This window comes from Aspergillus oryzae, chromosome 8 (genome assembly GCF_000184455.2).
Source record: "Aspergillus oryzae RIB40 DNA, chromosome 8".
In the NCBI taxonomy this organism is placed as follows: Eukaryota; Fungi; Ascomycota; class Eurotiomycetes; order Eurotiales; family Aspergillaceae; genus Aspergillus; species Aspergillus oryzae.
The window spans coordinates 1,268,839-1,282,697 of NC_036442.1; the positions used below are offsets into that span (position 1 = coordinate 1,268,839).

Consider the following 13,859-nt stretch of genomic DNA (forward strand, 5'->3'; position numbering starts at 1 on the left):
CCATCAACGCCACGCCACGGGTAATAACTTTCATAATGGCCTGAGCTACTAAGCCAACAGCCTGGAACAAATGTAGGTGCCTAGACAAGAACTTCACACATCCTTCTTATGCAAGACAAAAACTGTCTTTCGAATAGTGAGGTACTTCAACGTATTATACAGAATGATATTTATGTATTTGCGTGATCTTGCACGCTGTAAATAATCGTGCCGTTGCCAAGTGGCATTCCAGATGCCATGAAGTGAGGAAGGGCAACGTTTGACATGGACTGGATAGGGTATCCGCGAAACATGATTTATGAGTCTGCTCATGCGCCGGACTGGGCTTCCAGCTGGCTAGGTGTCCGATCGGCCGCAGAGCGTGCAGTGTCCGTCGGGTGCGGCATGCTCTCCCTTGAATAATGATTCCGAGCGGAAAAGGATAGAAAAGAAAGGTTCAGCGACCTAGTAGGCGTAAATCGAGTCCTCCAATCTCGCCGGTCCGAAGGCTCTGGAGCTGAGCTTGACGGGTTATTAGCAGGCTGAGAGTGGTGAGCTTGTATTCGCCAAAAACGCGGTGCAGTTAGCCGGGACGACTGGGTTCCATTTCTCGATGGATCCTGTCGATCTGATATAGCTAGGGGATTCCGAAATGGGTTAACACGTCCTCCTATAAATACCGATTGTGGTTGTGTGGGAACGGCCAACCGTGTTGTATTGCGACGGCCTGAGCGTTCTGGGTTAGTTGTTAGTCCGCCGGGATCAGAGCGAGGCTTTGGAACATAATAATCGGCCTTGCACAAAGGACAACAGGCTCTTCGACTCGTTAACCACGGGTCGACACAGGATGCATGAAAAGCATGACCACATGTAAGCCCACGTATGTCATCGTCATCTTCGATTGTATCAAGGCAAATTGCACACGAATCGCCTGGATTGGGTAAAAGTTCCGCTGGTACTGCGGTGCGAATTGGGTTGTTAACATCTTCATCCTCAAGGGAATTGCAATTCTGTAACTGTTTTGCGTCTGGGCCATGGGTGCCATCAGCCAGCACAGCAAATGCTTGACCGGCGTTCTCCTTCTCTTGCGGCTGCACTAAGGCCGTCTGTGCGTGTTCAGCTGGTATAGATAACTGCGACGTGGTTGAATCACATCGACGGTGGCCTTTTATTGCCGAATTTGTTGTGTAAGAGGGTGCCCCAACAGTGGTAGATAAAACATTATGTTCACCTTTCAAGCTCTGGGGTCTGCTATTTGGTGCCGATATTCCACCTGCGGTTGGAAGGCCTTCATTCGCGCGCGAAGATCTCCACACTTTGTATTTAACAAGTGGAAACCGTTCGTTAACTTCATCCATACTCATCAACTTTTTTTCCCTCCTTCTCCTATGTGTTCGAGGCATGGTTACTAAATCTATCGGCTCGCCCGTTTCCTCGTTGCGTAATTGGCGGTTTCGCTGGTTATATCGGAAGCAATATTTTACTCCCACAATAATCCTAAACATGGTCGATTAGATTAGCGCACATTTTAAACATAACGCAAAGTTGGGCGTACCATAGGTTCGTGAATACAACACCAAAACCAAGGGCAACGAAGAATAAGAGGGGCGAACTCGTGGGGCTTGAGCTACTATCATCTCCGTTGTGATCAGTACTGGTGGCAGTTGGTTGTGGACCTGTTGCAGTGGATGCCATCTTGACAAACGTAGTCGTGATGATACTGGAGGGGCTGAATGTAGTAAACGGTGCCGGCCGTCTCGGTTGTTAAGGAGTGATATATCTAGAATCCCCGAGAATATTGACATGAGATTTCGTCGAGAAATCAACAACTCCCTGAAGCAACGTTATGGCTCTAACACGCAAAAGCGATGGGAGCAACCCGATTCATCTACTTCAGGGTAGCGATACAAGGCACACACCAAAATGCGAACGCGGTGGATCATCACTGGCGGCAGCTGCGCCTGGGGCTGCTGAAAGAATGGTTCTTATTGTAAACCAGGGACGTATATCGCATTTGAGTCTAGAATGCCGTTGACGATACTCCACATTACTCCGTAAGGTGGGTGGTAATGCGTGACCGAGGCCAATGGCTGTTAGGTCACGGGGTGGCTTATTATTACTCTACAGTACTCCGTACTCCGTACATGTACTGTACCTCGGTTTTGTCCCGCATTACCATACCTGTAGCAATGAGCAGAGCATTGCAACAATCTACCGACATAGCATAAAGGTACTTCTAAGTATGTGTTAAGTGACTACTGAGTGACTTTCATATCATACCTTTCACATTACTTCGTACAATTATTAAAATGCAGTATACACCTTAAGCCATACTCTAGGTAGAATGCTTCAGTAACAGAATGGAAATAAGATTACTCCGTAGTTTGGTACATACGGAATATCTTGTCACGATATAAAGATTGAGGTGTGCGGTATACAGAGAACTCCGTATGTGAAAGACAGGTGTTACGTATTCGCTGGCTTTCTTAATTAGATAAGCTAATTTGAAAGTGGGGTCTTATGGAGTCATATGGGGAGGCTCTTCAAGATTGAGTACTATCTACTCTGTAGATGCCTACCACTTGCGGAAGTTTCTCCATACAAGTTTTATATCGTCACACTGTTGTTCCTCCAACCACATCTGATTTCCTGATAGCGCAAACCTGCAAATGGATAGCCAAGTTACGAGCTCAGCTAAGACACCCAACCCTGTTGTCTTTTTTGACATCACTCTAGGTGGTAAGTACGGAAGATAAGATTGAGAATTCAACCTTAGACAGAAATCCCACGGCTTCAGAAGATGTCCAGCGTCGTTTCACCAGCACAACTCAATTAAAGATATGTGATTATAGAATACGGCGCTGGGAAATCTGCCTCATCAAATAAGATCTAAACAGACTGAGCATACTTATCTCACAGGGGAGTCACTGGGACGTATCAAGATGGAACTCTTCACCAGTATAACGCCACGAACAGCAGAAAATTTTCGCCAGTTCTGCACAGGAGAAAGCAAAAGTCCCCAAGGACGGCCACAAGGATATAAGAATAGCAAATTTCATAGAGTTGTGTGTACAATACATTATCCTCGAGACTAATGTTTCTGGGGCTGACTAATGCATTAAAGATCAAGGATTTCATGATACAGGGTGGTGACTTCGTCAATGGCGATGGCACAGGTTCTCGTACCATCTATGGCACTCCACGATTTCAAGATGAAAATTTCATTTTGAAGCATGATCAACCAGGGCTACTAAGCATGGCAGTAAGTCCCAGTACGAAAGCCTAGGGAAGCGGTGATGCTGACATGTCCAGAATTCTGGACCCAACACAAACGGTTGCCAATTCTTCATTACAACGACTGCGACACCGTTCCTAAATAATAAACACGTGGTGTTTGGACAAGTAGTGGAAGGAATGGACGTTGTGCGAATGATTGAAAACACTCGTACAACTAGGGATAAACCTAATCAAGACGTGACCATCATTCAGTGCGGGGAGATGTGATACATGATCAAAAGGTCGTTTCGAGTCCTAGGATATATGAAGAGAGAAAGTGAACAATTCCCATATTCCCAAGCAACGAAAAAGCCATTACATGTAGTGAGTTTCCTGATCCCTATCTATAGCACTTAATACACCTATACGCTCTTTTTCGTGCCATACTTTTCTCCCCCCCTGGTCGTTACAATCCAGGAGTATCACAACTTGAAAACCGCGTCGAGGGCTTAAAGCTTAAACTTGCTAAGATAATCAGAAGCCAAGGCAATAGCTTCGTCAGTTTTGTCTGGGTTAGTACCATTGCCAATAGACGTGGGCCCTTTGCCACCAGCCTTTCCACCAACCGCAGTAGAAACAATAGCCGCCCAATCGCTAGCGGAAGCTCCCTGATCGCTTATTGCCTAGTGAAAATAAAAATCGTCAGTGCGGGTCAAGAAGTACCGGGCTAGCGATGATATTACCTTTGACATATAGCAGCCGTGGACGACACGACCTTGGTTAGAGTCCGCGGCCAAGACGTAAACCGTTTTATCCTGTAGCTTCGACTTCACGTGGTTCAGGGATTCGCTAACAGCTTTTGCATTTGCTGAAATTGGAAGCCTAGCAACAAGCCACGACTTGTCTTTGTTCTCAGGGTTTTCGAAGTATGAAGTAATTGCCTCGAGCGCCTTCTTCGATTCAAGCTTTTGCTGCGCTTTTTGCGAATCAATGATTTGCTTGTTGATATGTGCAAAACGTTCACGGAACCTCGATTTTTGAACTGCTGAGATTAATAACTGGCTAAGGTCGACTTGAATTTGCTTGGCATCCTGTTCTTTCTCAGGACCTAGGGCCATTGCTTCAAGACGGTCCAAACGCTTCTCGAATCCCAGAGCGACGCGCTGCACTTCATGAGCATCCTCTCCGGTAACTGCAATAATTCTGCGGATGCCTTTGGCAATGCCGCTCTCTTCCAGAATAACGAGCTCCTTAATGTCGCCTGTCTTTTGCACATGAGTTCCGCCACAGAACTCAATACTAACTTTTTCCCAACGAGGGTCCTTAACATTCTTGAGGATCTCCTCCAGCTCCACGCCTACAGACACAACACGAACAGGATCTGGATAGGTCTCACCGAACACGGCTCTAACTCCTGAGATCTGTCGGGCAGTTGCGAGAGGAACCTCCTGCGAGTAGACGGCGCAATTCTGGCGAATATACTCGGTCGATATATCCTCAATCCTTTCCAGGTCTTTATCTGTGACCGGAGATTTATGAGAAAAATCAAACCTAAGCTTCTCAGCAGCAACAAGTGAGCCCTTCTGCTCCACACCATCTCCCAGTACCTCTTTCAGCGCGAAATTAAGAATATGCGTGCCTGTGTGGTTATTTCTGATGGGCCACCGACGAAGTTCGTCGTATTCACAAATGACTTCATCACCAACAGACAGAGAACCATACTTCATGAAGCCAGTATGAAGGACATAACCAGCATAAAGCTGGACATCGCCAACTTCAAGCTCAGCCTGTCCGTCAATGACAATTCTACCTGTGTCATTTTCCTGTCCGCCTTGCTCGGCATAGAAATTCGTGCGATCGAGTATAAGCCCAAGTTGGTCACCCTCGGGTATCTGCTCCGTTGAAAGATGGAAGGATTTTCCATGGTAGATCGCCTTGACCTGGGCAGTAATGTTCCCTCTATCGAATTTGGCCGAGTCGTTCGTTTTGGGAACGTCATTCATTTTCTCCAATTTTCCAAGATCGTGAACATCCAGTTTGACGGTGTCGGCGGCAGCTTTTTTCTGTCCTTTACTTGCTTCCTTAGCTCTTGAGCGAGCCTCCTCGAACTCAGTATCGTCAATTCGTAGGCCACGTTCCTCTGCCATAATACGAGTCAAGTCGACAGGGAAGCCAAAAGTGTCATACAATCTCCAAACATCAGCACCGTGGAGCTTATCGTCTCCCTTAGCCTTAGCTTGCTGAGCATAATGTTCGAATTGCCTTTCACCACGATCCAGAGTCTTTGCAAACGAAATCTCTTCCTCGTCAAGTATTTCCATAACGTCTTGCTGTTTCCGCTTGACCTCTGGAAACATGTCACCCATCTGATCCACAAGGGTCGGTACGATCTTGGAAAAGAAATTGCCAATTTCGACCCTGAAGTATTTTCTGGCATACCGTGCACCTCTGCGAAGAACCCGACGAATCACATAGCCACGGCCCTCGTTATTCGGTGCGACGCCATCTGAAATGGCAAATGTCAGGGTTCGAACATGATCTGCTACAACCCTGTAGGCCGTGTCGATTCCGTCCGCATCTTCAACACCAAATCGTCCCTGATACGGCCGTGCTCCAGTGATGTCCTTAATGGTTTGGAATAACGGAGAAAACACATCGGTGTCATAATTTGATGACTTATTTTGGAGTACCGAGACCAAACGCTCAAAGCCCATGCCAGTGTCGACATGCTTATTCGGGAGGGGCTTCAAAGACCGGTCTGACTCACGGTTGTACTGGATGAAAACGTTATTCCAGATCTCAAGAACATTGGGATCATCCTGATTGACGAGGTTGGAGGCATTGCGGCCCCCAATCCTGTCATAGTGGATTTCGCTGCAAGGTCCACAGGGGCCCTGATCACCCATTTCCCAGAAATTGTCTTTCATATTCCCAGGAAGAATGTGGTCTTCCGGAACACCCACTGCTTTCCATAGCTCCTTGGCTTCCAGGTCGGGTGAGAGGCCACCCTCCTTGCTCCCCTCGAAGTAGGTAACATATAGCCGTTGAGGATCCAATCCGTATATCTTTGTCATGAGTTCCCAAGAGTAATTGATCGCTTCCTTCTTGAAGTAGTCGCCAAAACTCCAGTTACCAAGCATCTCAAAGAAGGTCTGTTGTAAGTCCCCTACTATCAGTACGTGTAATAATAATATGCACGAGATTGAATATCGCCTCACATGATGATAGCTGTCCTTTCCCACATCGTCCAGATCCTATTATCGCTGCGGTTAGTCTTTTCAGAAACAGTAAAGAGATTGTCTTCTCTTTGCCACTTACATTATGCTTACCACCGGCACGGATGCACTATAAGAATGACTTAGTTGTGCAACTTTTAAAGGGGACAATAATTTTCATGTAGTAACCTTTTGTGTATTGACCGCGCTCTTCAGGTTCGCAAAATCAGATTGTGGATCCACGGTGCCTAAGAAAATCGACTTGAACTGATTCATTCCGGCATTCGTAAAAAGCAAGGTTGGATCCGAGTGAGGAACCACAGGAGCCGATGCAACTAGTCGTACGGTCCGGTGTTAGCTCGTTGAAGGACTGAGAATATAATATGCAGTATATGGTATACCGAAAGTATGTCCATTTTTTTGGAAATATTGAATAAATGCATCCCGAACAGATTTTGCAGTCCACTCTGGACTACTTTGTATATTTGAATTCATTCTTAATGGTGCTGAGATGGTGTTTGCAGATAACGCACTTCGAAGTGGGGGAGGGGGAGGGGAAGTGTGAAGATGGTAGAATGTTCTGGGGTTTGACCTAGGGGGCGACAGCAGATGAGTCAAAGCCAGTTGCCCATCCCTCAAAAGCTTAGGGGCTCGCATCAAGCTACCCACTCAGCGATGCATCCAGTTGCACCAGGTTGACTTCGCGCGTGCTCAGGATAGCAGATGGTAGATTATTAAACTCGTCCTATTACTCCGCAGAAAAGTTCTCAATTCGTTACCCGGCTGTTTGTGGTTCGGATGGCGCAGCATACTGATGTGGGAGTTTATCACGGAAAAAAGCGTCCCGCGGAGAGTGACCCTGATGGAGATCAGCCTCTAGCAAAAAAGTTTGGTTGCTTGCATATTGGTATGTCTTACCATGCATGGCCTTGGCTCCTTCTATCTCTCTGTCTCTCTTATTGCTGCCCTTTCTTTCAAATACCTTACCTCTGTCTCTGTCTCTTCTTTTTGTTATTTCTTTTTTGTTTTGTCTTTTTTCCTGTGCTTTGCTTTCCCGTCCTTCAACGTATCCTCTAACACCACAACTTCAGGTCCTCGAGCAACCAGCAATACTCCTAGAGAAATTCGAGAAAATCTCGAAGTTGGTCAGCATGTTTTCTCAGCTTTAGATGACATGATGATATTGGACGACACAAAACATACGGTTTACATTCATGACCTTGAACGTGAGATAGCAGAAACTGAGCTTCCCAGTGATTCTATCACGTTTCTGCCTGGGATCGGGGAGAACTTGCGAGCAATCCCGAGATTCGTCGTCACAGAAGCAAAGCCAATATGCAATGAGCTGGTCCTCTATAGAGAACCAGCGTCACTAACGGTACCGAAGGAAAGAGACACTGTGCGTAAGGCCTTGATTGAGACAAGGGAGCGGGCTAGAATAAATCAATGTGGGCGAGACCCGTCCACAAATAGCACTTTACACCCGGGAACGGTCGCAGATCCTGGTAATTCAAACAATACCCTTCATCGGGAGGATGAAATGGAGATAGATGCTGGGATATAGGGAGTTCTGAGCCTTCTCAATTCATCCCTAGACAGTCTAATTGGGCCATCATAAGTTTGAACTCGCGCGGCTACTCTATGTGGCATAGATACAGTGAAAGATCTCGTCCTCTTCCCTTTGAGCCAACATAACCTTGTCGCAAATCATGGCAGCTGTGTGAAGGTTAAAAGACTTTATACGGATACAGGCGGGATTTATCAATAAACTAAATGCTCGAAGGGTTCTCTATATATTTCAATTGTCGGGATGCCAGGGTAATGGATGTTCCGCGTATTTTGATGCACATTTTGCCATAAGACATTCATAAGGGATAGTGTCAATATAATGATATCTCCGTATCTTACAGGATGGCGCAATGATTGTGCTCAGCATTCAGGTAAGTGTAACTTGGCTTAAACTTCTTCACCAAGAATAGATGTTATCTGCCGATGACTTTATCCCAACAGCCCTGCATTAAACAACTAACGTTTGATAGTACTAGTATTTTAAATACAAAGCATATCTTTCACTAGATAGAGTCAACCGTATAAGAGAGACATATAGCTATCCAAGACTTTATTATAGATCCTTGCCTGAGTACTCGTATATGTACTGCTGTATGATAATAGTACTACAGTTGTATACCTAATCACGCGGATATAAACTAATTAGTTGTCCGGCTAGTGTTAAGAGTCAAAGGTGTGCGGTTAACTAACTAACTAACTAACTAACTAACGTAATCGGTAAATAAGCGGGTCACGCAAACGAGCGGATCAACGCGCTGCTATATTAAAAATTAAAATAATTAAAATACTATAAATTTAGATTTCTATATAAAAATAAGTAGTTCTATTAATTTAGATAGTATATAATTTTATAACTTTATATACTATAGTTAAAATATTTAAATAGAGTATATTTAAAAATTAATTTAATAAATAGAAATCTATCTATCTATATAGCTTTATTTATTTAATTTTAGTATTTAATAAAAATTTAGACTTTAGATATTAATATATCTTTTTTAAAAATAATTTATTTAATAAAATATTTTTATTTTTTAAGCTATTTTTTATATGTAGTTTAATATTATTTTAATTAATATTTTAATATTATTATATTATTTATAGTTTATTTAATATCTTTAATTAATTAATTTAAATTAATTTTAATAAATAAATTAAAATTATAAAATTAATTTTTAAATAGTTTTTTAAATATAGATTTTAATTTTTTTAATTATTTAATTATATAAAATATTTTAAATATTAAACTATTCTAACTATTAAATCTATTATCTAGAGATATAGAGATTTTAAATTAAATTATTAATTAAAAAAAATATATTTAAAAAATAGAGAAATTAGACTAATAGCTTTAAAAATATTATATATATTATTATTAGTAAAAATCTTTATATAGATTTTAAAATAGATCTTCAAAAATATAATTAAATTTATAGTATATTTTAGATTTAATTAGATCTCTATATAAAATTTTTAGTAATAAGAAAATAATAATATTAAATAATTAAAATTTATAAAAAATATATATAGATATATAGATTAGTATAATATTATTTTTTATATAGATTTAATCAAATTAAAATATTAAATAATTATTATAACTATTTAAAATAAATAAATAGTATTTTTCTATAGATTAGCTAATAATATAAAATATAAAATAATTTTATAATTAATATAGATTAATCTTATTATTTATTTAGCTATTAAAAAAAAAATTATTTTTTTTATACTAGATCTTTATATATATTTTATTTTTAATAATAATATAAAAAATTAAGTTTATTTATTAAAATTAATATATTTTATAGTAATAATCTATTTCTAATTTTTTAATTATAATAAAAATAATTTTTTTAATATATTAGATTTAATAATAATTTTAGCTATAGCTATTAGATCTATTATAAATTCTATTTTATTAAAATTATATATATTGTCAGAGATATATTTCCTATTTAGGAAATTTTCTTGAATATTCTAGAATCCTTCTAGAATATTACCTATCTAGGAGAAATTAGACGAAAAAATCCTAACTAGGCAATATTAAGCGACTACGTCCTAATTAGGAAATATTAGGCGAGTACTAAATTAGGAAATATTAAGCGAATTCCTAATTTAGTAAGTCTAAGCGAGCCCAATTCAATATAAAAAGCCACTCAATCCCCTGCTAAATTGAATCAATTTTTTCAAGCAGATCATCATCCAACTATCTGACTACCAGATATCGATTTATTCTTTTGATCTCTTCTATTCATACCTGACCTAGGGCTTTGACTGCCTTAGCCCTAGTTGCCTACCTTTATTATCTAATCTAGGGCTTAGATTGCCTAAGCCCTACCTGCCTGCCTGACCTAGGGTTACTACTCAGTCAACCCTAGCTTTCCTATGTGATTTAGTCATTCAATTCATTCATTCTATTCAACTTTTCTATTCATCCTAGCTAGCCCTAAGACTATTCCGCTTTAGGATTAGGGCAGCTGACATATATTATTTAAAATTATACTATATTTTTAAATAGTTTTATTTATTTATTTAAATTAAATATTTAAAATTTTAAAATTCTTTATTTTAATATATTAATAATTATAGTGATATATAAAATAAATTTTAAATTTAGATATATATTTAATAAAATTATATATCTATTTTTTTTCTATAGTAGTAAAAAAAGAGATAGTATTATACTTTAAAAATAAAATATTAACTATTTTTTATATATGTATAGATTAAGAAAATACTCTATATTTATTTAATAATAGAATCTATTATTTAAGCAATTTCTCTTTACTAAAAATTATTTTATAATTATTTATATATATATTTAATTAAAATATATTATTTAATAAATATCTTTAAAGTATTATAAAAGATATATTAAAAATATAAACTACTATATAAATATTAGTAATTTTTTTTAATAGTTAATATAGCTAATAAAATTCTATCTTTCTATTCTATCTAAGATTTTAATAATTTAGGCATTTTTAGTAATATAGCTGGTAGTTAAATAGTCTTAAAAAAATATATGTGTAGAAAAATGGGCGTGTTGACCCGCTCGTTTGCGTGACCCGCTCGTTTACCAATTACGTTATGCTCTAGGTGATTATATAATTATATGTAACCATAAGCACGAGGAGAATGGGTATTATTTCCTTCCCTCTTAACCATCCACATTGTTTTTATGCAATGGATCAAAGTGAGAAACGAAAGTTCGAGCAACCGACACCATATCCCGAATATGGTCTTGACAATACTGACAAACGACGGAGGGTAGTCGGACCAACATTGCCTTTATCAAATCCTGCAGACGATGACACACTAGACTCTAATGGCGAAAATGAAAGCAGTGACGACGATGACATCGGTCCGTGTTTACCACCCTCGGGACCTATGGAGACCAAATTAGTTGATGCCAAGACACATGGCGACACTCCATATGACCCATTGACTGAGCAAGGTCATGCTGGCGAAGATCGAAGTCATCGAGATGAGTGGATGTTACAGCCACCAGGGTCAAGTGGAAGGACTGCAAGGGTGGATCCAACCAAACTGAGGAGTAGAAAGTTTCAAAGTGGAAGATCAGCATCAAATTCCCAATCAGGGGAGGTAGATTCGTCTTGGACGGAAACGCCAGAGCAAAAAATGAAACGTTTACAAGATAAAGTCATGGGTGTTAGCATATTTGGTGCAAACAAAGATCAAGTAACTCGACCTGCCAGAGTATCACAGGCCATGCAGGACAGAATCCAAAAGTACAATGTGAGTTATGACAAGCACTATAGCATATTGCTGATCTAATGAGTGCTTATCAACCCCAGGATGCAAAACGGAAAGAAAATGCAGCTGGAAATATGTTACAACCTCTCGAGGAATGTAAAAATTTCGAGGAGGACGATGCTAGCAGTCGCCCCTTTGATAAAGAGAAGGATATGGCTATCTCCTCTAAGATAACCAACTCCCAGCGTCGGGAGATGATTAATAGGGCCGCTGACTTTGGTTCTCGGTTCAGTAAGGGAAATTACCTATAACAATCGGATGTTGTACATAACAACTTGTACCGGGAGTCATACCCTAGTATCTCACCAAAGGTTCCAGCTCGATTGATTGGTATTTCTAGATTGGTTGGTAGTGCCCAGACAAAGCTATTGTACCCGATTATCGCAGGAAGGCCGGCTGGCTTACTAGATATATACCCTAACTAATAGCATCTCAATAGTGAGTCGTGACAACATGCTACACGGCTCTATGTCTCTGTGTCTCTATTTGGTGGATATATTATATCATTTATATTAGCAAATATAAGGTTCATACAAAGGAAAGTAGTTGATTTCTTTAGACTTATTACAGGTCTAGGCTGACTTGTGCTTTTAGACGCCAAGAGTATATATAAAGAATAAGTAGTTACTGCACCTATTACAAAAGGTAGATGGTAAGCCATTACCTTAAATGAAGTTATTCTTCTAAGATAGCTATTTAAGATAGAGATATACTATACTCTAAAGATATTTATAATAACCAGTTATATAGAATACATTACAAGTTATAATATGATTTCGATCCCCTTTGTAGGAGCGCGAACGGCCTCGTCAAATAATAACCTTGTTCAACAAACAAGCGGACCAGGTTAAATCAGATATAATTATCGAACAGTATCAATTATACTAGATAGATTACTAAAGATAAATAGTATAAAAAGACTTATACTATTTCTAAATTTATAAAGTCTTTATAACAACGGTTGTCTCAGGCAACTATATTCTACTACAAGCGAGCTGCTAGTAGGCCGCCGGCTTATATAATATATAAATATTTTTAAATAATTTATTTATTATATTAGATAGAAAAACTATGATATAATTTTAAATAATCTTTAGTCTGTTAATACTATATTTTTAAAACCTATTAATTAATTATACTTTATAATATTACGCCTAAGGCTTTATTATTGAATTTAAGATCAGTTAGTAGACCATGTTCTAAGGATTATTAACTTAAAGTTATTTTTTAATTTCTATTATTATTAGGTTATAATTTTTAAAAAATAGAGATTATATCACGGAGCCGATGTAGAATCGGTCCATAGGGTATACAGAATCTCTAGGTCTTTTAATTCCTATTTAATCTATATATATAGAGATTTATTAACTATTTAATTAAGATTCTAAAAAAAAGTTTCTAAAAAGAAAAGAATTTTTATGCTATTTAAATATTACTAAAAATATAAAAAAAATAAAAATTAATTTATTTTTATATTTACTCTATTATTTAATTAATAATAGAGCTTTATATTTTATTTTCTATTTTTTTTATTTAATTAATAGATTATTTAGTTTATATAATAGATTTTTTACTATAATATTTTTTAGTATTTTTTTTTATAATTTTCCATAAAAAATATAAGTTAGATTCTATAATAATTAAAAAAAATTATTAAATAATTCAAAAATTAGATTAATAACTAAAAAATATTATTTAATTATTAATATTTTAACTCTATATTTTTAATTAAAAAAGATTATTGAGTTATTTAAAAAATATTTTTAAATTTATTTTTAATTTTAAATATTTATTTAAAAAATTTAAATAAAAATTTAAAGAAAATAAATAAAGAATTATTATTATTTTATTATACATATTTTCTATTTATAAATAAAAATAATATTAATATTTTATTAAAAAATAAAATAAATAATAATAAAAAATTAAGATTTTATAATTTTATTTTTATAAATAATTAAAAAAAATAAAAAATTAATAAAATAATATTAATTTTAAAAAAAATTTATAATATTTTATTTATAAAAAAAAGTCTTAATATAATTAGTCTAGATAAAAAAAAATCTTAAAGCAAAAAATAATCCAAAATTAATATAGATT

General features: G+C 37.5%; 3 protein-coding genes across 3 annotated transcripts; 1 reads left to right on the plus strand and 2 right to left on the minus strand.

Annotated features, from left to right (window-relative positions):
* Nucleotides 1-308: 308 nt before the first annotated feature.
* Nucleotides 309-1,484, minus strand: AO090103000003 (uncharacterized protein; the record flags this gene model as incomplete). Its single annotated transcript, XM_023233489.1, has 1 exon — nucleotides 309-1,484. The coding sequence occupies one exon, from the start codon at nucleotides 1,482-1,484 to the stop codon at nucleotides 309-311; it is 1,176 nt and encodes a 391-aa protein (XP_023093772.1).
* A 1,164-nt stretch (nucleotides 1,485-2,648) lies between these two features.
* On the plus strand, nucleotides 2,649-3,483 carry cyp3 (putative peptidyl-prolyl cis-trans isomerase; the record flags this gene model as incomplete). The annotated part of the gene is made up of 4 exons (XM_001826571.3): nucleotides 2,649-2,718; nucleotides 2,899-3,044; nucleotides 3,104-3,241; nucleotides 3,292-3,483. 4 exons carry the CDS (start codon nucleotides 2,649-2,651, stop codon nucleotides 3,481-3,483), a joined length of 546 nt encoding a protein of 181 aa, XP_001826623.1.
* Nucleotides 3,484-3,704: 221 nt separating this feature from the next.
* AO090103000001 (alanine--tRNA ligase) lies at nucleotides 3,705-7,938 on the minus strand (the record flags this gene model as incomplete). Its single annotated transcript, XM_023233492.1, has 6 exons — nucleotides 3,705-3,863; nucleotides 3,939-6,347; nucleotides 6,414-6,449; nucleotides 6,944-7,002; nucleotides 7,614-7,763; nucleotides 7,932-7,938. 6 exons carry the CDS (start codon nucleotides 7,936-7,938, stop codon nucleotides 3,705-3,707), a joined length of 2,820 nt encoding a protein of 939 aa, XP_023093771.1.
* Nucleotides 7,939-13,859: the final 5,921 nt, after the last annotated feature.